Below are 21,355 nucleotides of genomic sequence, written 5' to 3'. Positions count from 1 at the left end.
TTGTTCTGTCCATGTATGTTCTTCAAAGATTCATGGTCAGTGTATAGGATGAAAGGTTGTATTTTAAGGTAATGAGACCAATTCTCCAAGGCCCTGATCATAGCATAGAATTCTTTGTCATATGTTGAGTAGTTGAGCCTTGACTTATTTAGTTTCTCACTGAAATAAGCCACTGGTCTTCCTTCTTGCACTAAGACTGCACCAATATCTGTCCCACTAGCATCACATTCAACCTCAAAAGGTTGAGTGAAATCAGGGAGCTTCAAAACAGGGGCTGTGCACATCTTGTCCTTAATTGTTTCAAAGGCTTTCTGTGCTTCCTTGGTCCAGCTAAATACTCCCTTTTTAGTGCATTCTGTTATGGGGGCCATAATGGTACTAAAATTTCTAATGAACCTCCTATAAAAAGAAGCAAGGCCATGAAAAGATCTCACTTGTGTAACAGAGGTAGGTACAGGCCAGTTCTTCACAGCCTCACCTTGGATGGATCAACCTTCACCCCATCTTTTCCTATGATGAATCCTAAGAATCCCACTTCCTTCATAAGGAAACTTCACTTCTCCAGTTTTCCATATAGTTTTTGCTTCCTTAAAGTTTCAAACAGTTGCTGCAAATGACCAAGATGTTCCTCTAATCCTCTGCTGTATATTAAGATATCATCAAGATAGACTACTATGAACTTTCCCAAGAAAGGTCTCAACACCTCATTCATCAATCTCATAAAGGTGCTGGGGGCTCCTGTTAGACCAAATGGCATGACAAGCCATTCATACAAGCCATATTTTGTCTTGAAAGCAGTTTTCCACTCGTCCTCTTCTTTCATTCTAATCTGATGATAGCCACTCCTTAAATCTACCTTGTTGAACCAGTGGGCACCTGATAGCTCATCTAACATATCATCTATCCTAGGTATAGGAAACCTATACTTGATGGTTATGTTGTTAACACTTCTGCTATCTATGCACATCCTCCAAGTCCCATCTTTTTTTGGTACAAGCAGAGTGGGCACTGCACATGGACTGAGGCTCTCCTTTACATACCCTCTGTGTAGTAACTCCTCAACTTGTCTCTGTAGCTCTTTAGTTTTTGTGGGATTGGCTCTGTAGGCTGGCTTATTGGGTAAAGGGGCTCCTGGTATAAGGTCAATCTGGTGTTCAATTCCCCTTATAGGAGGTAAACCATCAGGCAGTTCATTAGAGAATACATCCTTGTACTGCTGTAACAGGGGTTTCACTGCAGGAGGTATTTCTGTAGTTTGCTCCACTTCTTTGGTTACCAAGATATATACCTCATTCTTGTTCTTTATTTCCTTTTCACAAACCTTTCTACTGATCAAATGTACAGGTTCTCTCACAGGAGGGGGAACAGCTCTGTGGGGAGGCAGGGGAACTAACTCCTTAAGCTTTCCTTCATGCTTTATGGTGTAGGTATTTGTGCAACCATTGTGTATGCTTCTCTTGTCATATTGCCATGGTCTTCCCAAGAGTACATGGCAGGCATTCATCTCTAGCACGTCACACAACACTTGATCCTTATATGACCCAATACTAAACCCTAACAGACATTGCTTACTCACTGAACTAGTGGCATTGTTATCCAACCATTTCAACTTGTATGGGTGTGCATGGGGTCTAGTTTTTAGGTTTAGATCTGTCACCAAAGCCAAGCTAACACAGTTTGACTCGCTTCCTCCATCAACTATCACGTCACAAACTTGGTCTTTTACCCTACAGTTTGTTTGAAATATATTTTCTCTCTGGTTGCTTTCTTCCTCAACATAAGTGGTATGCAGGCTTCTCCTTATAATCAAGTTGTAATATCCTTCCTCAGGCAACACCTTCTCTATTCCTTCTTCAAGTTCCTCTTCATCAATGCTGTGTTCATATCTCACTATTTTTCCAAAATCATCAACTCTGTAAGATCCATCTGGCTCATGCTCAGCCACTGGAGGCCAATCTTCCTCCACCCTACCATTTCTCACCACTAACATCATCTTGGGTTGGGTATCCTCCTTTATTTCCTTCCACTCTTGAACAGTGAAGACTCTAATGTTTGGGCAGTCCTTTTTATAATGTCCATGGCCATGGCATTTAAAACAAACCACCTTGTTCAAGGGTATAGGTATTCTGTCAGGTGAATTAGGGTTTTGCTCTGTTTTCCTCTGTGCCTTGGGTGATACAGGTCTAGATTGTCTGGGTGGGTATGCTTTAGGAGATTTGTTGTAGTTGTTCCCTGTCATCCTTCTTTTGTTGTAGTTTTGTTCATAAATTGGGGCTAGGTTAAAGGCTGTTTGCAGGTCTAGTGTAGGCATGGTCATGAGTTGATCCCTGATATCTTCCCTCAAGCCAGACAGGAATTTAGTCAGCTTCAAGTCCTCTGCATCCTCTATGTCACACATCACTACCAGTTTCTCCCATTCACGTATATACTCAATCACACTCCTACCCTTTTGACTAAGAGTGCTCCATTTAATATACATTTGATGCTTGAAATTGATGGGGACATACTTCCTATTCAAGTGCTTTTTTAGCTTATCCCAAGTATCAATTCTTTCTCTCTGTTCCCTCACCCTCTGCCTCTGTATCCCTTCCAGCCACATAGCAGCAAGTTTGGTGAGTTTCATCTTGGCCACTTTGTATTGTCCTTCAGGTGTAGTTCCTCTGTACTCAAAGTATCTTTCCATACTCGCTTCCCATTCCAAATACTCCTCAGGATTACTGGATTGTCCATCAAAATCCTTAATGTCTATCCGTATCATTTTATCTTCCTGATCATCATTAGGATGGTGGGGTTGTCTTTGTTGATTCCCTCTTCCAGTGAGATGCTGAACCAGCATCTGTAGGGTTTCCTCTATGGTCTCTATTCTTGCCTCCATAGTCTAGGTCTCAACAAACAACACTCAAACAAACAGCAAGCACACAAACACAACAAGGCTTTTAGGTCTCAACAGCTAGGAATCAACACACAAAGCACACAGGGGCTCTAAGTCTCAACAGCTAGATACCAGCTCTCAAACAAGATAATCAAACAGTTAATGCAACGTAGCAACAATGTATGAATGCACACAAAGATTACAGCTATATCCACAAACAATTATTCTCAACAAGAATCAAATTGATAAATTTCCACAGCAATAATGACCATTAACAAGGCATATAGGATTAACAGAAAACAACGTTTTCACAGAATTCTGAAACCCTAAATCAATTTTTTTTTTCCTCGATTTTCAAATTCAGAAAACGCGCCAAGTAAGAAATCTTCTTCAAGATCGTTTGATAAATGTTCAAATGTATAAAATCGTGATAGGAAAACGTGTAACTATGAGCAATTAACAAATACAAACAATTTAAAACAACGAATTTGACGAAAAACCAATGTAGAAGACCGATTGTCAGAAATCGAATTGTACTTTCCCAGATTTTGAAAACTTCATTTAATCCAATTAGAAATTGAATCAAACCTTAAAACTTTATCAAAGATTAGTTGAATATCACCTTTATCCGGATTATCAATTGCATGTAAATCCGAATGTAAGTTTAGAACGATTTTACCAGATTCGCACGCGTTACAAACCAGTCGCCTCTAATGTTCCTTGCAGGATATTCCTTCGTTTTTCTTTCCAACAATGGTGGGTTGTGCCCTCTCGTCACTTATGCTCTGATACCAATTTGCACCAAGATTGGGTCTCTCGCCTTCTCAACCTTGCACTGAATTACTCCTTCACACGGAGATAGCCAAATAAATGCAGAAGCACTCACAAACTCCACCAATATACACCCAAGAATACACTTCTTGATTCTCAGGCCAGCCTCGTGATCCTTCTCTTCGGGCCACACTCACCCTTGGGCTGAATCCACGACCTTCCTCAAGGCTTCACTCACTCTTGTAGAAAAGGTTACGCTCTAGATTACTCCTCAATCTAGCTTCAGAGATTATCCACTCTTTGAATGCGTTGGGACTGATTGAAAACTCTACGCCAATATACTCAAGGAAATGAAGAGAACGTTCTAAGCAATGTAAGGGCTTGCGGCAGTATAAAATGAATGGATACTTTTATTAATCTGATCAATGAATCCATACAACAATCCTAGATGCCTATATATAGCTTCCTATTAGTTACAACGGCTAATTGCACACGTGCCTATCACAAGGCTTATTTTTAAACAGAAATCAACACAAAAAAAACGACTAAGTACTGGGCGCCTTTACTGATGACTGGGGTACCTTGCACTGATTCCTCCGTCTTCCATGGTGATTGTCAGTAGGGTCCTAGGCCCTTGATGGCTAGGCCCATGTATCCAGATTCCGTATCCACCTTGGTCATCTTCTAGAGATTCGTGGTTAACTCTCAGGCAGTGCAGTAGGGTGGCCTGGTCGTCAGATTTTCGAACAGTGTCTTGTGATTGTTCTGTTCCCTTCTTTGTTTGTTCTGTTCCCTTCTTTGTTTGTTTGGGGTTCTCTGTTTTCCTTGAGGATTGTAATGGCCTTGGCATGTTCGGAGTATACTCGGAATAAGTGGCATTATGAAGATCCGAATGGGGGCTTGAACTACTTGAACCATGATTAGCCTCATCTGCATATGGTTCAGTAACTCCTCTCATAAGTGTGTATTAAGGCACATTAAGCTCATCCCTTAATTGCCTATTAATCCTTTTGAAAACCATTTGAGTTCTTCACCCTTCTAAGCTTCCAATTGAACAAAAAAAAAAATCAGAAAAATTTTCTCCTTTGGGCTTGTGATTCGGCATTTCAAGAAAAAAAAATTGTTCTCTTGTTCTTCCATTCAATCTTTTGATCAAAGAGGTAAGTTTAATTGAATTGCTAGTTATAGATTTTATATACAAGGTTTTCTAAGAAGAATTACATTTTATGTATGATGATATCCTATGACTTTGAGGAGGATTGAGTATATTTTTATGTAATTTTCTTTAACAATCCTTTAATAAACCTTAATTTTGTTAAAAGGATTAAGTTATGTTCTTGATTTATATTCTTTAACAAAGTTTAAATTTTTTATAAGAATTGAGTTTTGTTGATATTCAAATAAATTTCTTTTATGGTTTAAATTTCTCTAACTAAATTTCAATTTGTTAGTAGAAATTAAGTTGGTATGGATTAAGTTATGTAGTCATCCAAGGGTTTAATAATCCTTTAGCAAAATTTGATTTACTTGAAGGATTGTGTTATATTTATATATATGTGTGTCTTGATTTAAAAGGGTGATTTAGTTTTGTAATTCTCTACAAAATTTAATTTGTTAAGAGAATTAAGTATTTAATTTAGTTATCATAATTTATGAAATTTCAAGTCTCTTGAAGGATTTTGTGAATGTGACCTTGCAAGAGTTATTTTGGTCATGAGATTTAAAAAGGGTTGATAATGTATATATAAACTAATAATAATAATGAATAAAAAAAATAATAATATATAAATGTAGGCGGCAGCAGCTGTTCCGCCTCGTTAGAGGTACCGACTCGGAAACGTTAGTCGTTTTCCGTTGTTTTAAGCACCGTTGCGTTAAAAACTCGTTAAACGCTTAAAATAATTAAAAATAGTAAATGGATGTTAGAAATTATGAAATTTGGAACCCAAGGTAATTGACGCGTTCCGAACGCAACGGCGAAGTCGGATTTTTCATTTGAATTGTCTAAACTGTCTGAAATGGCCAATAAAGTTTCTGGTCAGAAATTAATTTTTGGAATCATTGGAAATTGGATGAAAACATTTAAAAATATCAAGTCTTAGTGATATCTTAGTGGTATGGAGTGGATTAAATGTGTAAACACGATCTAATATGTGATCGTTTTGTGTGTGTTATATAGGACCTCGATTTATAAGAGGGCGAAATTCCTATTGTGCTTGAGCAATGTGTGTTTGCAGCGTTTAAGGTACACGCTTAGACCATACTGTTTATATGGTGGTGCAAGTAGTGTTGTTTCATTTATAATCGAGGCATTGTAAATCACATAAGGATTAGACACCTCCAATAATATGAAATAATTAATTGGAAATTGAGAATTTATGTGTTTGTCACCCAAAGGGGTTGACGTTTGGTTATGTTACCCAAAGGGGTTAACGATTGGTTTGGATTATTATAATTATTGTTCCCATGGCAGTTTTGGATCATTACGGTCACCATGGGGGTATGCATACTTTAGCCTTTGGCGACCCGAACAGGACGGGCAACGTCTTAGGTCGGTGGTTGCCTTGGGATTAGCTCTCCCAAGTGTATTCCACCAAAAATATTTGAATTTATACTTGAACGACCCGAACAGGACGGACAACGTTACAAGTTGGAATTATTTAAAAGAAATAAATGGTTTATACTTGAACGACCCGAACAGGACGGGCAACGTTACAAGATTGGAGATATTGAATAATGAATATATATTAGAGCCTTTGCATGCTAGGATAAACACAATGCTTGTATTCAACCTGTTTGACATATGTATGAAGTCTCTGACGTGTATTGGTTGTTCTTTGGAACCTGCTACGTGTTGTCATACGACGTGCAGTAGGTTGATTGCAGGTGGGGGCTGGAGTGAGGACTCAGCTTAGAACCCGTAACCATCAAGACTAAGATATATTTTGTAATAAGTTTATGAGTCGAAATAACTCGATTTATGTAACGAAAGTTTATGACGTTTTTCTTTTTATTTCGTACAACTTTTTAGCTAGTCTAGAGGCCGGTAGGCTCTCGAGTTGTATGTAAAGACTTCCGCTGACTTGTTTTCTTTGTTTGGCGTTGTTTCTTGCGTGCGTTGACCATATTTCTTTACCGTTGGAACGTTGACGATCCGAGTAAAAAAAAATAATTTTATTTGTGTCCGTTTGTGAACCGGTATCATGTTTTCATATGATTTTCCGGGTCACTTAAACCGGGCCGTTACACGTAAAATTTACGAAATTTAGTAGAAAGAGAAATTGCGTTGGAGAAAAAGACAATAAACAAGTGGAAGATATAACTGACTGATTAAGATGTAGAGAATGTATAAATTTTAAAATAACATTAAAAGAAAGAGACTGATACCATTGCTAAAAGAATAGTGTATACTCAATGAGACAAATTAAAATTAAAATGAAAAATTATGTAAAATGAGATACGCATAGGAGTAACAACTACAACAAGAGTGAAGTACTTATTTGAGAAAAAATCATAGGAAAAATTGTCCAGAATAATCTCACTAATTATCCATTTACTGTAAATAATCCCTATAATTGATTATTTCAAAATAATATAACCTTTGTATATTATTTGCAAATAACACCCCTTTTCATATTAACCGACTATTATAAATATCTACTAACCGTTATACTTACTTTTTTTTCCCCTTTATGCTTCTTCGTTGGTCTAACTCTACTCCTCTTTAATGAAAGGTAACTATAATAGTTGGTTAGAATATGAAAATAAATACTGTCAATAAATAATATATAAAGGTTGAATTATTAAGAATATAATTAATAATAGAGATTATTCAAAAAAAAATAAATAATAAGTTTGATTGTTTTTGACGAATTTTCCAAAATCCTATTGGAAGTTGTAACTTGTAACATCATTAATTATGATGTCCTTAATTAATACAAAAGTATCTTATCATGAAACGAACCACGTGTTAGCCTAGTCCAATACCCATGTCTTATCCGCTATCAGCAAGCAAACAAGACAAACTCTGGATTTCTTGCTCACTTCCTCGCCATTACGACGTCACCTTTTTATGTCTCATGTCAAACGAATCGTCCCTCCCACTTTTCTAGTCGCTCAACACTCACACTCCACACCTTCACACCAACCTACTTGTCGCTACAACTATGGTGGCCATTGGCGGGAAGAAAATGGGTGAGCTTGCTGGAAGGATCGGCGGCAATGGCGTCGGCCAAATTCTGGTTGCTGTTGCTGCTGCTCTCTTTGTCCGATTATTTTCTGGACCTGGTCCTGCGTTGTTGCCGGAGGATGGTGTCGACGACGACAATTATGAGTATGATGATGCGGATGAAACGCCGATTGACGGGAAAGTGTTTCCGGTTACCATTCGTTGGAGGAATATCACATGTTCGCTCTCCGATGCCAAGTCTAAATCAGTAATTTCTCTATATTTTCCGACTTTTTTTTTTTTTAGAGATTTTGTAATTTCACATATTTGGTTTCAGTCATCCTTTATTTGATGAATTTTTCTGTCGTTGGTGATGATTTTCTTAAAAAAGATTCTTGACGGAAAAAATAATTTTTTGTACAAGTATGCAATTTATTGATAAATTACGGCTTTTTTTTGTAGGAGTTACTGTAAGAAATGACGAAATGATTTTTTCCAATCCAAAAAGCTAAGGTTTCATTAATTTTATGGGATATAGGGATTGGTCCATCATGTCAGGAAATAGATAATTTTAGTTGCTGTTTCAGAATTTACAGGTTTTATTATTTTGTAGTTATTATAGTTGAAAAAGCCGTAGTATTTCAGTTTGATATGCAAATGCTTGGAAGTGTCTGATATGAGGGTCCGTCCATACCAACTGTCCACTCAAGTTTTGGAGCATTTAAGGTCATGTTTAATACTTGTGATTTAGGTAGATGAGAGATTTGAAACAACAACATGCATGCCAGTAATCCATGGCAAGTTTAGCATGCCATTGATAAGTGTTAGATTCATGACCGAATTACTCCAAAGAGGATGCCTATGTATTGATGAGGGAAGACCAAACAAGGAAAGCTGGGAGAAGTTGAAATGGGCTCATTTGAGTCATAATGAAAGTTGGCTAAGTGAGCATGTTCAAGGGGTAGTTGAACATGGAAGAAGCGAGGATCTTGTTGTCGATAGAGGCCTAAATGATATAGGCAGTTGCATGGATGAGAATGGTGCAGAGAAGTAGGCACTAAGGAAGGCTGCTCCAACGAGCAGTGCATCAAAATTCCAGAGTTGAATGAGCATGTTGCATGCTCAAAAGAGCAGATTTATGCACCAGCCAACAACTTAAATTGAGTCGTGGATAGGGAAATCAAGTAAACATGCTTGCTCAGACAAGGGTGAATCATGCTTGAACGAGCACATGTGCTTGCATAAGCATGAAGTCAGATCCTTTTTGTGGTTTTACACGTGTTTGACCTCAGGGAATTCGAGAAAAGATTCCTTTTATCTCTGAGGCCTATAGAGAATACTCTAAGAGAGTGTGCTTAAGGGTGTAGTAGTCTTAGATGAACTACTTGAGTGGAGTGCATGCTTAAATTTGTGATATTCCATTAGAGTGCAACCAAACACCAGAGAGTCTAATGTGTTTGAGAGTGTGAAATCTTATGAGATCATTATTGAAGAAATACAACTATTTGATTTTGGGGAGAATAACCCATAAATCACTTGTCTGAGTAGTTTCATTAAGCTCTAAAAAGGCCTTTTTCAATTAAATATTGTGATTTGGGGTAGGGATGTGTAGCCAAATAACGATAAAGGTAATGATGAAGTTAAAGAAAGGGCCAAACCATTGATGAAGAATCTACTTGAGAATGTTGGAGGGAAACATGTATTAAAGGTTTAGAATGACCTGAAAACAAGGCAAGGAGAGCCTTGAGACCCCTATTCAGAGTCTGCTGCAAAGGAACATGTCACTCTGTTGTAAAGATTGAATTGTGAATAGACCAGCCAATATGCCCTTTCTTGTGAAGCATAAGTTTCATGTAGATTGTAGTTACATATGTGAATCAGCTTCAACGGAATCCAGTGTAGATTTCTATAAGTTTGTGTCATGAGATGAATAGTTTGGAGCCATACTTGCTAATATAAGCTACACTTGAATCAAGTGATTGCGTAAACTTGATAATTAAATTTCTAGGAAAGGTTCTTGTGATTCTCATATTCAATTATATTGTGTAAATTAGGGTTTCTTTATGTTAGGCCACTTAATATCAAATATAAAGTTTTAGATAATTACTTGGTTTAGATCAACAGTGATGTTTTTTACCGCTTTGTTATTTAGGTAAGGTTCCTGTTGAATGATGTTTGTGGGGAAGCTAAACCTGGAAGGTTGCTGGCAATAATGGGGCCATCAGGTTCAGGGAAGACGACACTACTTAACGTTCTAGCTGGTCAACTTACAGCGTCATCCAGGTTAAGGTTGTCAGGTCATTTGGAGGTCAATGGACAGCACACACCCAAAAAATCTTACAAGTATGAGCTCTTTTAGAACAAAAATTCTTTGAAAATATTGGAAAATTTCTCTTCTGATCATCATCATTTGAGGATGTTCCTTTTGTTTTAGGTCTGCTTTTATCAGGCAGGAGGATCTCTTTTTCTCGCAGATGACAGTGCGCGAAACACTTTCTTTTGCTGCAGAACTCCAGCTTCCACAGATATCATCAGTAGAAGCAAGGGATGATTATGTTAATGATCTTTTGCGTAAATTGGGCTTGGTAAGAGTGAGATCAATGCTTTTGATATTTGGTTGGTTCTCTTATAGATTTTTATGTAGACATATATGTTAGAGGAACATCACCCTTTTTTTAAAATCTTTTTTCTTGTGCGTTTGTCTGAATCCACTGAATTACTTCGTAAATCTCTTATTCCATGACAACTGCATATTCAAACATTTGATTCAGGATTGAGTAACATGATACATCAAAAGCTGTGATTCCCTCCATTTCTTCTTCTTGATTATGTATGATTTTGTTGCACCCCTCCGTATAAGGCTCCATTTATATATCTGACATCCTGTAGACTCTAGTATATGCTGGAGCAGACTAGTTTGATGGTTTGTATCAACTGTAACTTTGCTTTGTCATAGTTATAAAGAAAATGGCCTATTAATAAACCTTTACCTTTGTCTGAGCATAATATGAACTTCTGCTGGAGTGACCTTACTAAATTGGTGTTTGCTGTGTTAAACTATCTCCAAAGGTCAGTTGTGCAGATTCAATTGTTGGTGATGCAAAAGTGCGTGGTATCAGTGGGGGTGAAAAGAAACGTTTGTCTCTGGCATGTGAACTAATTGCTAGTCCTTCAGTAATATTTGCAGATGAACCGACAACTGGTATGCACGCTTCATGCTTATTGTGCTTGCTTAAGCCATACATCATATTCAATAATTTTAAATTTTAACAAATTCTCATCTAAATTATAGGCAGAAATCCTTATCCAGAAACCAAAAATTTCAAGCTATAAGACTACATATGACTTCTACCATATAATTGTCTTGTGATGCATCCTTTCTCCCTGGGGTTTCCTGTTCCGATGTAGTTTTGAAGAAATGAAATCAATTGATGAAGTCTAAATGAAACAGAATTTTTTAATTGTTAGCAGTTGCCCAAAAAACATGGGGAAGAGGACTTTGATTAAGTCACCAACGCTTGTTTATTTTTTTGAATACAAACTGACAAGTTATAATCAAATATAAAGGGTACATCAAAGAGAATGGGGTTTATCAGAAGTAGAAAGGCTGTGCTAGCCCCTAGACTACTATGGAAGCTAAGCTTACAGTCAATTTAGTGTGATATAGTCTGTATTATAGAAGTACCTAAACTTGACATTTCCAATTGTCGATAGAATTATAACCCCAACACAATAAATATCTATTTCTGTTAATCTAATAAAATACTGTTATCGTTTTTTTTTCTGGTAAATAAAAAATTTTCATCATCCAACTGAGCAATGTACAACCAAAAATGTGCAGAGGCAGTAAACAACACACAGCACCATGAACAACTACAAATTTAGCTTACCAAAATATTTTAACATTAAACCCAGGAAATAGAATTAGTAGCGGCCTTCTTGCTAATAGCAAGAGAGCTCTAGCTGTAATCTTCAACTTGATCTAATGAATAACATAATTAACATTCAGCACTTTTTCTTTCCAAATATAATTAGAGTTTTAGTTATACTCCTAATGAATATCGACAATATAAATTTTTTTAATTTTGATTTGAAATATAATGTCACATTTATAGCTCTACTTAACTAAAAAGAGAGACAAAATTTCATATAATTTCTAACTTTAATTGTTTTACATGATAAGATTTTGCAACCATAAAATACCATCTCAAAGCCTTTATTCTATTACATATACTTGGTAATTCGGGCCATTGCTGTCTGTTCCGTACTTCTGTTGTACCGAATATGTGAAGTACCTTGTGATTATAGTTGAAGCAGGCTGATACATTGCTGTTACATGGATTATGAAAATAAAAGGAGAGATGCTATCATAGCATAGTGTCTTAAACTCATTGCTTTTATAAACTTTGGTCAAGTGAATAGTTTGTATCTGGCTTTATGAATTAGGAATTCAGGTTTTATGATTGAAGTTTTTGAATATTTCAATGCCATATAAGGAAATCAAGACTGTTTGGTTGTAGATTAAGGAAAATGGTCTGAAGATATATCTCCATAGATGAGATGTTACTTGTTAGTATGTTACCCTAGTTTTCTAGAGTCTTCTCTTTTACTTCCAAATTTTGTATTTCTAATTTTATGTTGACTATCTCTTGACCTTGTTCCCTTGGCTCTTCAATGTCAGTGTGGGTTTTCTTATTTATTTTGGATTTCAAGAAGGGTTTAATTAATGTTCTCACTTATCACTTACGGTTACATATATCTTTGCCATGGTTCATCTATTTCCAAATTATATTTTGTGATTTAAAAGTAAACCGTGAGAAATTATGTTTTGGTTCCTATTTTGCAGATTTTATGTGCTCTGATGTTTTTTCTGGCATGAATGTATTGTTGTCAATTAACACCGATAACTCTAATGATTCTGTTAAGTACTTGTTTTTGGAGGTAATATATGTTTTGTTAGAGCATCTAATGACATTTGTTACTTTCAGGGCTTGACGCCTTCCAGGCTGAAAAAGTAATGGAAACACTCAGTCAACTTGCACAGGATGGTCATACTGTTATCTGCTCAATACACCAACCTAGGGGATCAATATATTACAAATTCGATGACATTATCTTGCTGGCCGAAGGTTCTCTTGTTTATTCTGGACTTGCTAGGGATGAGCCATTATCGTACTTTGCAAATCTTGGGTTGGTAGCCACTTCATTGTCCAACTCTTAAACAGTTGATGTAAAACGGTGTTCTTTTGGATGCTGCCTAACCTGTGATTCCACTTGGCAGGTATCCATGCCCAGATCATGTCAATCCTGCTGAATTTTTGGCTGATCTCATATCTATTGATTATAGTTCATCTGAAAGCATTAACAGATCTCAGAAAAAGATAAATGGTCTTGTTGAGGCTTTTTCACAATCAACTGCCTCGGTTATTTATGCATCTCCTCTCGTCAATGAAGATAAATTACTCAAAGAAATGAAGTTTAGAGGAAGACCATATGCTAAGAGAGGGGGTTGGTGGAGGGAATTCTCGTTGCTTCTGAGACGTGCGTGGATGCAGGTATTTGACCAGATTTTCTGTCTTTGGGATGCACATCTTGTTTATGTGAAGTTTTCCATGGTGTTTACTATCAAGGGTCCATCACAAACAACCTTTTTATCATCACCAACAAGTGTATAACTATGCTAAGGTTGCACACAACCGGCCCTCCCAAACCCTGTCTAGGTGGTAGCTACTTAATGTCATAGGGGCAATGAAATGTTGTTGGTGTAGTAATCCAGAAATATGAAGACTAATTTTGTCACTGAAATGGTTTGATTAGATTGATGATGTGTGATTTATTGGTTGGTTGGGTTAGGGGATGGTACTGTATGCCTCTTGATTCAAGTTTTCATCCCTCTAATTGCCATTGCCCTTTCTTCTTTACTTTACTATGCCACTTTTTATTTATCAGGTAGTTGGTCATTTTTTTGGTTGATGTTAGTGTTACTGGTAAACTGAATGCAACTATGCTCTTACATGCAGCAGTTAATATAGTTTGTATTGAAACATTTATCTTCGGAGAGAATTCTTCTGCTTTTTTGTTGTAATCAAGGTTCAATCAAAAACAGTTTCTTTCTTATTACAATGCTGTGTACATTCTGTCCCTTCACCCTTCAAAGGAGGAAGCCACTTATACTGGCATAGGGGTCAATTTAATAAATATATTACTGTGATTTCTGTACTTAGTCTTTTGACTTCAAAATTTTGTCTGATCAGGCTTCTCGAGATGGGCCAACAAATAAGGTACGGGCTAGAATGTCAATTGCATCAGCAATGATATTTGGTTCAATCTTCTGGAGGATGGGCAGATCTCAGACATCTATTCAGGACAGAATGGGGTTACTGCAGGTAAACCCTGCAGAGTTTGAGTTGGTTTTTGATGTTCTCTATGAACTTTTGCATATCCTTTTATGTTGTCTTTCAATAGCACTGGGGATGGAGTCTCCTTGGACACAAGAAGATGATATGATTTTAAGGGGTAATGGACTAGGAAGATCAATCGTTTTTTTTTTTCCAAGGATGTGAGGAAAGATAAATAGAAACTCGAAATTGAGATATTCTATTCATCATGAAAGAAGATTCAATTGAAAAAACAAAAAAGTAACATATGCCTTTCTCCACTAAAGGTGGTAAATTAAAAACATCAATGACAAAGTAAAAGTCTTATTCCTAGTAATATGGGGTCTGCTTCATGAACCAAAACAAATTAGCATGGGAAATTGTTAATAATGTTAGTTATTTACCCTCTTTAATACTAATAATAATTTCTAATACTAATATAGTAAACGAAAACAATCTTAATAATCACTTACATATATTCTCCTCCTATATTTATATCAATTGTAATGCGCTCCTAAAAACCTACTTCTTTTTCTTGTGTTATCCTCTAAGTTCCAACCTTCTACTCGTCTTACTACATGCTCTATATTAGTCTATTCCAATTAATTCGCTACATTTTCACAAATGCAAATGATCCTACCCCTTACAAATTACAATTTAATATTAAACCAATGTCACACTCTCTTCGTATTACTCCCAAAATATCAACATCAAAGCAATAATAATTAATACAACATACTCTTTCCTCAAGACCACCCAAAATATCCACATTCAAATATTAATTCAAAATTCTCTCTCATCTTTAACATCTTAAGAATTGTTTCTTTCACAATTATCGAACTATCACAAACATTGGAAAACCTTTCGAAAATTGTACTCGAAACCCCGATGTCTACACACGCTAATTTTCATTTGATAACAACTAAAATAATCCCAAAGAACTAAAACTAAATATAAAAGGACAAATAATTTTGCACAATTCGGTTAACAATAATATGAAATAATAAATTAAACAAAAAAATCCTAGCTAATTTAGTCTTGTCGCAACGAAAGTAAAAACCTAGTTACCTGACATTTATACACTACGACAATAAACCTTGGATATGTTGGATATTCCTCTAAACCATCGAAAAATGCTCATTAAGTTTTTGAAGTTGTTCATTTCGTCCCTCCTAAAAAGAATTGTCTTTAATTACTCTTTGGCGATGCTCAAAGACGGGAGAGAGATAACTTGTGCTGAAAGTAGCATAATTACATTATCTCCCGCTCATCTTGGCTTTATAAGCATAGGAGCCACTCTTGCCCATAATACAAACTAGGCACTCCTCCTTAGACAGTAGCTGGTTTTTGTCTAAACAATTTGCAAAATCGTGTTGACCAATGAACTTCATATAATCTATTATTTTCTATTTTCCCGCGCTACTCTTTTTTTGTCTTGAATATCATTTATCCGGTAACATAGTGGTCATTGGTTTAGTGTAACTATCATGTTTTGGTTGCCTGCTTCTACCAAGAAATTATGGTATATGTTCCTTATTTTGAGGAGAAATTAATCATAAAGGTTCTACGACTTCTGCTTTTTACTCCGCTTTTACAAGTCTCACCTTTGAGTTATTTTTTAAAAGCTCTACCTTTTAACTGAATCTTCTTTCAAAGGGCTTTGACATGTTATAATCGGTTTAGCAGTAAAAGCGATGACACATTTTGTTAGGAAAATCGCTTTTAAAGAGCAAAGATTGCATCTTTAATTATTTTATATATTTAATTGAGTGTTTTATGTTTGATTTGTTGGGTATTAAATGGAATTTGTTTCGGAAGGTTATCAATTGGTTAAGAGGTTGTTTGGGGAGGACTGAGGAGAATTTCCGAATTATGATATGTTTGATAAGTTGAATTTATAAAATATTCCAATTGGTCATTACATACAAAATCATATTTGTTGAAATGCAAGATTTTCGATTTTCCTCTTGTTTCAAATGTCAGATATATTACAAAGTTGTTGAGGACATAATTGTGGGTTGTAAGAACGTGAGAGAGGAGGGAAGGGAATTTGGTGCAGGTGTTGGGTTAAGTAGAGAGAGAATAAAGAACACTTTTATTTTAATTTTTTGAATAAAGAAAAGTATTTATTTTTGAATTTTTTATTTATTTTATTTTTTGATAAAGAAAAATAACTCAAAGATGAGATTTTTAAAAGCAGAGGAATGAAAGATGCAATCGTGGAAACTTTAAAATCAATTTTTCCTTTTTATAATATCATTGAATATCTCATATTCAATAAACGGATTAAACAACTCTTTTTTCGATTCACGAGGAGATATGTGAATTATGTGATAGTTCACTTAAAGCATTTGAATTTTTGCACAACCCATATTTTGCAAAGAACTTGGTGTTTTCTTTTTTCCGCATAGATATCTCCAAGAAATTTCTTTACTCATTTATTACCAATTTGCATCGTAGTTGTAGCGATCCTTTAATTAAATTGAGGGTTTAGAAGATATTTACAAGAACACTCAACTCTTGTAATTGTTAGTTAGAATTATTCAACTCTCTTGCGCGTAAAACATCTTGCTTTGGTCAAAAAAATTTGTCTCGCAAGTCGCAACTTCTTGTATCGATCTTTGTGCTTATGTCCGACTCAAATATCTTGGATAATCACTCAAGAATTGCTTCATTCACATTTATTGAACCTTTGCAGATTTTGGGAAAACCTTCAGGACAATTATATTCAAAATTTTGATTTCATGCACGTAAATTTCCGATTTATAACTAAAAGAACCCTAAAGAACTATAAAATCTAGTTTAGTAAGACTAAAATAACCCTTCTCAATTCGGGTACAATAAACTAAGCTCATAACTAATTTAGGCCTTACACAAAATCAAAAACCCAGTTGGAAAACCTTATGTTGTGACACTACGACAATCAAACACACGAGACATTTTGGATATTTCCCTAGCCAAATTGTAAGTACTCAACTACTCATAAGAAGTCTCTTGGTTCAAAGGTCAATAATATTGACTATCACAACATTTCTAAATCTAAACTAGCTTCGAATGTGCCAACTATGTGTTGTTGTAAAGTTGATTTTTGATTCTTTCTCTTGATATCAAATTTTTGGATCTTGTGAAAAATGTGAATTGCTTGATAATTTTTCCTATTTTTCTAGAATAACATATATTTGTTTTGTTGTTTTGGAAATGTACATTTTCATCATTAACCTCTACCATCAACTGTATTTATGATTTTAATTTATAAGATGGATATGTATGTTTTTGTGAAATGCTTGAAGGTTAAGGTTGAGATTGTCTGTTTTAACGACTTGAATGTTATAAGTTTTGGGGTTTGAGAGAAGCTTCTACGCTTGGTATCGAGTATATCCTTTAAGAGAGTTAAAGGGGTATGAGAAAATATTTTCACCTTGAGTTTACGGATGAAATGTCTCACATGTGCTGTTTTTGTGATACACGACATTTTATTAATGAGTGTTATGGTTATATTACCTACTCATATTCAATATATTTGGACAAGTTTGTTTCCTATGTTTCTGAAACACCAGTCTAACATTTCTTGTTTCTTGTTTCGAATCGTATTTTATTTGCTATAACATTGAGTTTGAGCTATATTAGGGAAATTATTCGAGTTGTCTCTTTGCTAACGTACATGTATGACTACTTAATCTCGCTTACCAAACCTAGGTATAAACTTCCTTTAATTTCCAAGGGTGTCTCTGTAATCTTGAATACTTGTCAACTGTTACCACTTTATCTGTATGTTTAAGCAATTGGACGGCATGCTTAGTAAATTCTTAAATGGGTCTGAATTTTCTATATGTTTTGTCATCTTGGGGACTTGAATGAGTTTCTTGACTGCTAGGTTGCTGCTATAAATACTGCAATGGCTGCTTTGACGAAGACTATTGGTGTGTTTCCAAAGGAGCGTGCAATTGTGGATAGGGAGAGGGCAAAAGGGTCTTATTCTTTGGGTCCATATTTAGCCTCTAAGCTGCTGGCTGAAATACCAGTTGGAGCCGCATTTCCGTTATTGTTTGGCACCATTTTATATCCTATGTCTCGTTTGCATCCCACTTTGTCCAGGTAAATTGCATGGAGCATTTGTTAGCAAGAGTAACTCACTAGCGTTTGTTAGTGAGAGGAATTTACTAGCATTTCGTCGTGATTAACTGATATGTTTATGCTGAATATCTTAATCTAAGACTAGTATATTTCCCTATGATCTGTCAAATGTTACTGAAATCAAGAGATTCTTTACATGTAGTTTAAAATGTTTTGAAGTTCTTTATCTAAGATACTAGTTTTCTAGAGTAATATTAACCAAAATTACGGGACATGAGCAAAATTATCTCAAGCTTTTAACCTCATACTCTATCAATCCCCGTATAAAAACTTCTACGGAAACAACAACACCTACTTTTTTTGTTGCAAATAGAATAGGGAGCTCAAAGCAAGACCTTGTTGTAGACATGTTGAGAATTTTGATACTGTAGTTCCAATTATGCACCCTCTAGGTCAAGACACAAGGTTAATGGGATTAAAAGAGAAGCAACTTTAGATTAAAGGAAATTTGATTTTGAACATAGAAGTGAAGTGACTTAGAAAAACTCTTTTTGTTGATAACCTCAGAGCACTCAATCAAATATTGTTTAGTATGAAATCAATCATACTTACCATCTTGTTAGAAATTGTAGAGTTCTCAATGGAGCTAAATTTTATAGTTCTTTGTTTTCATCTTATAATGGACTAGAGCAAAATAGTTCATTTAGTCCTTTGTGCTTCCTATTTATATTAAGTTGCATATGATGTTTGCAATTACGATATCTCTCTTGCTTTTCTTTTCCCACAAACATAGTTTTTCATTCCCAAAGATTTCTTAGTTACCTTTCCTTTGTATAATTGAATTTGAAAAGCTAAGGTCCCTAAAAGGGTCAAGGCTTTGGTGTGTTTAGTTGCCTTAGGGAAGTTGAACACAATGGAGTACCTGTAATTTAGAAGACCTTATAAGGTTTTGCATTCCCATAGGTGCATTTTATGTTTCAAGAATGGAGAAGATAATGATCGTATTTCTTCATTGCAAGATGGCAAGTGAATTATGGTGATAATTGTTTAAGATTAGAGGCAAAGAATGGGTCGCGTCCGAAAGGATTGGAGGATTTCTTTTGATCAAATATTGTAAAATGGGTTGGGAATTTGGGATAGAGATCTTAAAAAGATGTGGACTCTTTTGCTCTTTTTCCATTATATGGTCTATATGGCTTGAGAGGAATACAAGAACTTTCAATAATCGATTTCTGCCAGTAGAGGTGCTATTGGAAAAGGTTTTTTTTTGGGCGTCTCTTTGGCCTAAGGCACTTGGTTTATTTCAACAATGCTCTAAATGACTTATGTAGAAGTAATTGAAATGTGATATTGTAGTTATGCATCCCATGGATGTATACAATATTCCTTCTTTAATAAAAAAATTTCTTTCACAAAAAGGGACAATCAAAACCAATCTTTTACAAGGGTTAGGTTGCTTACATCCAACTCAATCAAACTCTACCTAAGCGGAAGCCACTTGGCATTGGGGTAATGACGTGTTTACTTACATATTCTTATTAAATTTGCAAATAGTAATTACTTGTGCAGTGCATGTTACTATCTAGTTGCTTGATATCTGTTTGAATGATTATTTAAATGCTGAATTGTGTTTGTGACTTGTAGATTCGGGAAGTTCTGTGGGATTGTGACTGTTGAGTCATTTGCTGCATCTGCTATGGGTCTAACTGTGGGAGCCATGGTACCAAGCACTGAAGCAGCAATGGCAGTTGGCCCATCCCTTATGACTGTCTTCATTGTATTTGGAGGATCCTATGTCAATGTAGACAACACACCTATAGTTTTCCGCTGGATTCCTCGTGTGTCCCTAATAAGATGGTAATTATATCACGTCTTCAACATTACTTTTTCTGTAGGAAGGGAAACAACTGGCTGACGAATGATATCGTGTTGATTGCTTTGTATAATCATATTTGCTTTATATATCATTGAAATTTTTGATTTATTTGCAGGGCTTTTCAAGGATTATGTATCAATGAATTTAGAGGTCTGCAATTTGACCATCAACATCCGTTTGATCTGCAAACTGGAGAACAGGTATCTACTATACAAAGCACTGTATATTAAAGATTTTCTAGAAATCAAGCATCAGTTAGTTTTAGAGACCTGTAAGCCTAGAAGTCCTATACTATGTCGAAAGGAAACTCCAAACTAGGTGGCCTGTTGTTCAGCATGCTTCAAACTAATAGTTTTGTATATCCTAAGATGTGGTAAAATATGGTGTATAACACTGATACCTTCAAGCTTTTGGCTTCATTTTGACGTTCTATAATTTGAAACCAATGTGCAGGCATTGGAAAGGCTATCGTTTGCTGGCAGTCAAATTAAAGAAACGGTGGTGGCACAAAGCAGAATATTATTGTTTTGGTATTGCACTACATACTTCTTACTAGAGAAGAATAAACCCAAGTACCAGATGCTCGAGGCTCCTTTAGAGGATCAAGTGTCACCATATGAGACTGCGGAGGAGAAAGAAGAGCCTCTTGCTGACCAGGTTGACGGAAAAGAGTTGCTTGAACCTCAGAAGGATCAAATTTTACCATTTATCTTGGAAGGTTTGTAGAGTCTTGGGTACACCGTACATTAATGTTGGCATACGATGCGGAGCTATTTATACTTTTATCTTATACAGGTGCCAAGTAAAGAGGAGATACTTGTACACTAAAGGAGGCCCTCATGCTTGCACTGATCAGAGAAGATAACTTGATAAACAAGATGTGCTCCACATTATAACGTGGAACGATAATTATTATATGTAAAACTAATCCGTAGGAAATTGTTAGATCGCTGAATTTGGATCAATGCTTGAATTGTTTAGTTAATTGTGATACCTTATCAGCAGCGTGATAGTTCTTTTTCAAATTGGAGTAACGCTGGTCCCTATACGCAAGCAGAAAGTCATAATTAAATCTTTGAGAATATCGAATTCTTTAAGAGAAAAAGGATCATTTTCAATCACTAGGGCCTAAAGCTAATCAACCTAAAGTCTTTGTTTGGTAGATGATTTTTTCATTGACTTTTAACTTTTGATTTTTTGATTGATAAAAAACCAAA

The 21,355-nt window shown here is 35.6% G+C and overlaps 2 protein-coding genes across 2 annotated transcripts; one reads left to right on the top strand and one right to left on the bottom strand.

Moving 5' to 3' along the window:
* Positions 1–553: 553 nt before the first annotated feature.
* Positions 554–2,875, bottom strand: LOC130808523 (uncharacterized). The gene has a single exon (XM_057673988.1). The coding sequence runs from the start codon at positions 2,873–2,875 to the stop codon at positions 554–556; it is 2,322 nt and encodes a 773-aa protein (XP_057529971.1).
* Positions 2,876–7,629: 4,754 nt separating this feature from the next.
* LOC130808877 (ABC transporter G family member 7) lies at positions 7,630–21,280 on the top strand. Its single transcript, XM_057674415.1, has 12 exons — positions 7,630–8,079; positions 9,964–10,154; positions 10,246–10,396; positions 10,881–11,013; positions 12,800–13,001; positions 13,093–13,366; positions 14,066–14,197; positions 18,063–18,283; positions 19,907–20,119; positions 20,254–20,338; positions 20,592–20,856; positions 20,934–21,280. Exons 1-12 carry the CDS (start codon positions 7,810–7,812, stop codon positions 20,942–20,944), a joined length of 2,148 nt encoding a protein of 715 aa, XP_057530398.1. The 5' UTR covers positions 7,630–7,809; the 3' UTR covers positions 20,945–21,280.
* Positions 21,281–21,355: the final 75 nt, after the last annotated feature.

This window comes from Amaranthus tricolor, chromosome 3, assembly GCF_026212465.1.
Source record: "Amaranthus tricolor cultivar Red isolate AtriRed21 chromosome 3, ASM2621246v1, whole genome shotgun sequence".
Classification (NCBI taxonomy): domain Eukaryota; kingdom Viridiplantae; phylum Streptophyta; class Magnoliopsida; order Caryophyllales; family Amaranthaceae; genus Amaranthus; species Amaranthus tricolor.
This window is presented reverse-complemented; position numbering and strand designations above follow the sequence as displayed.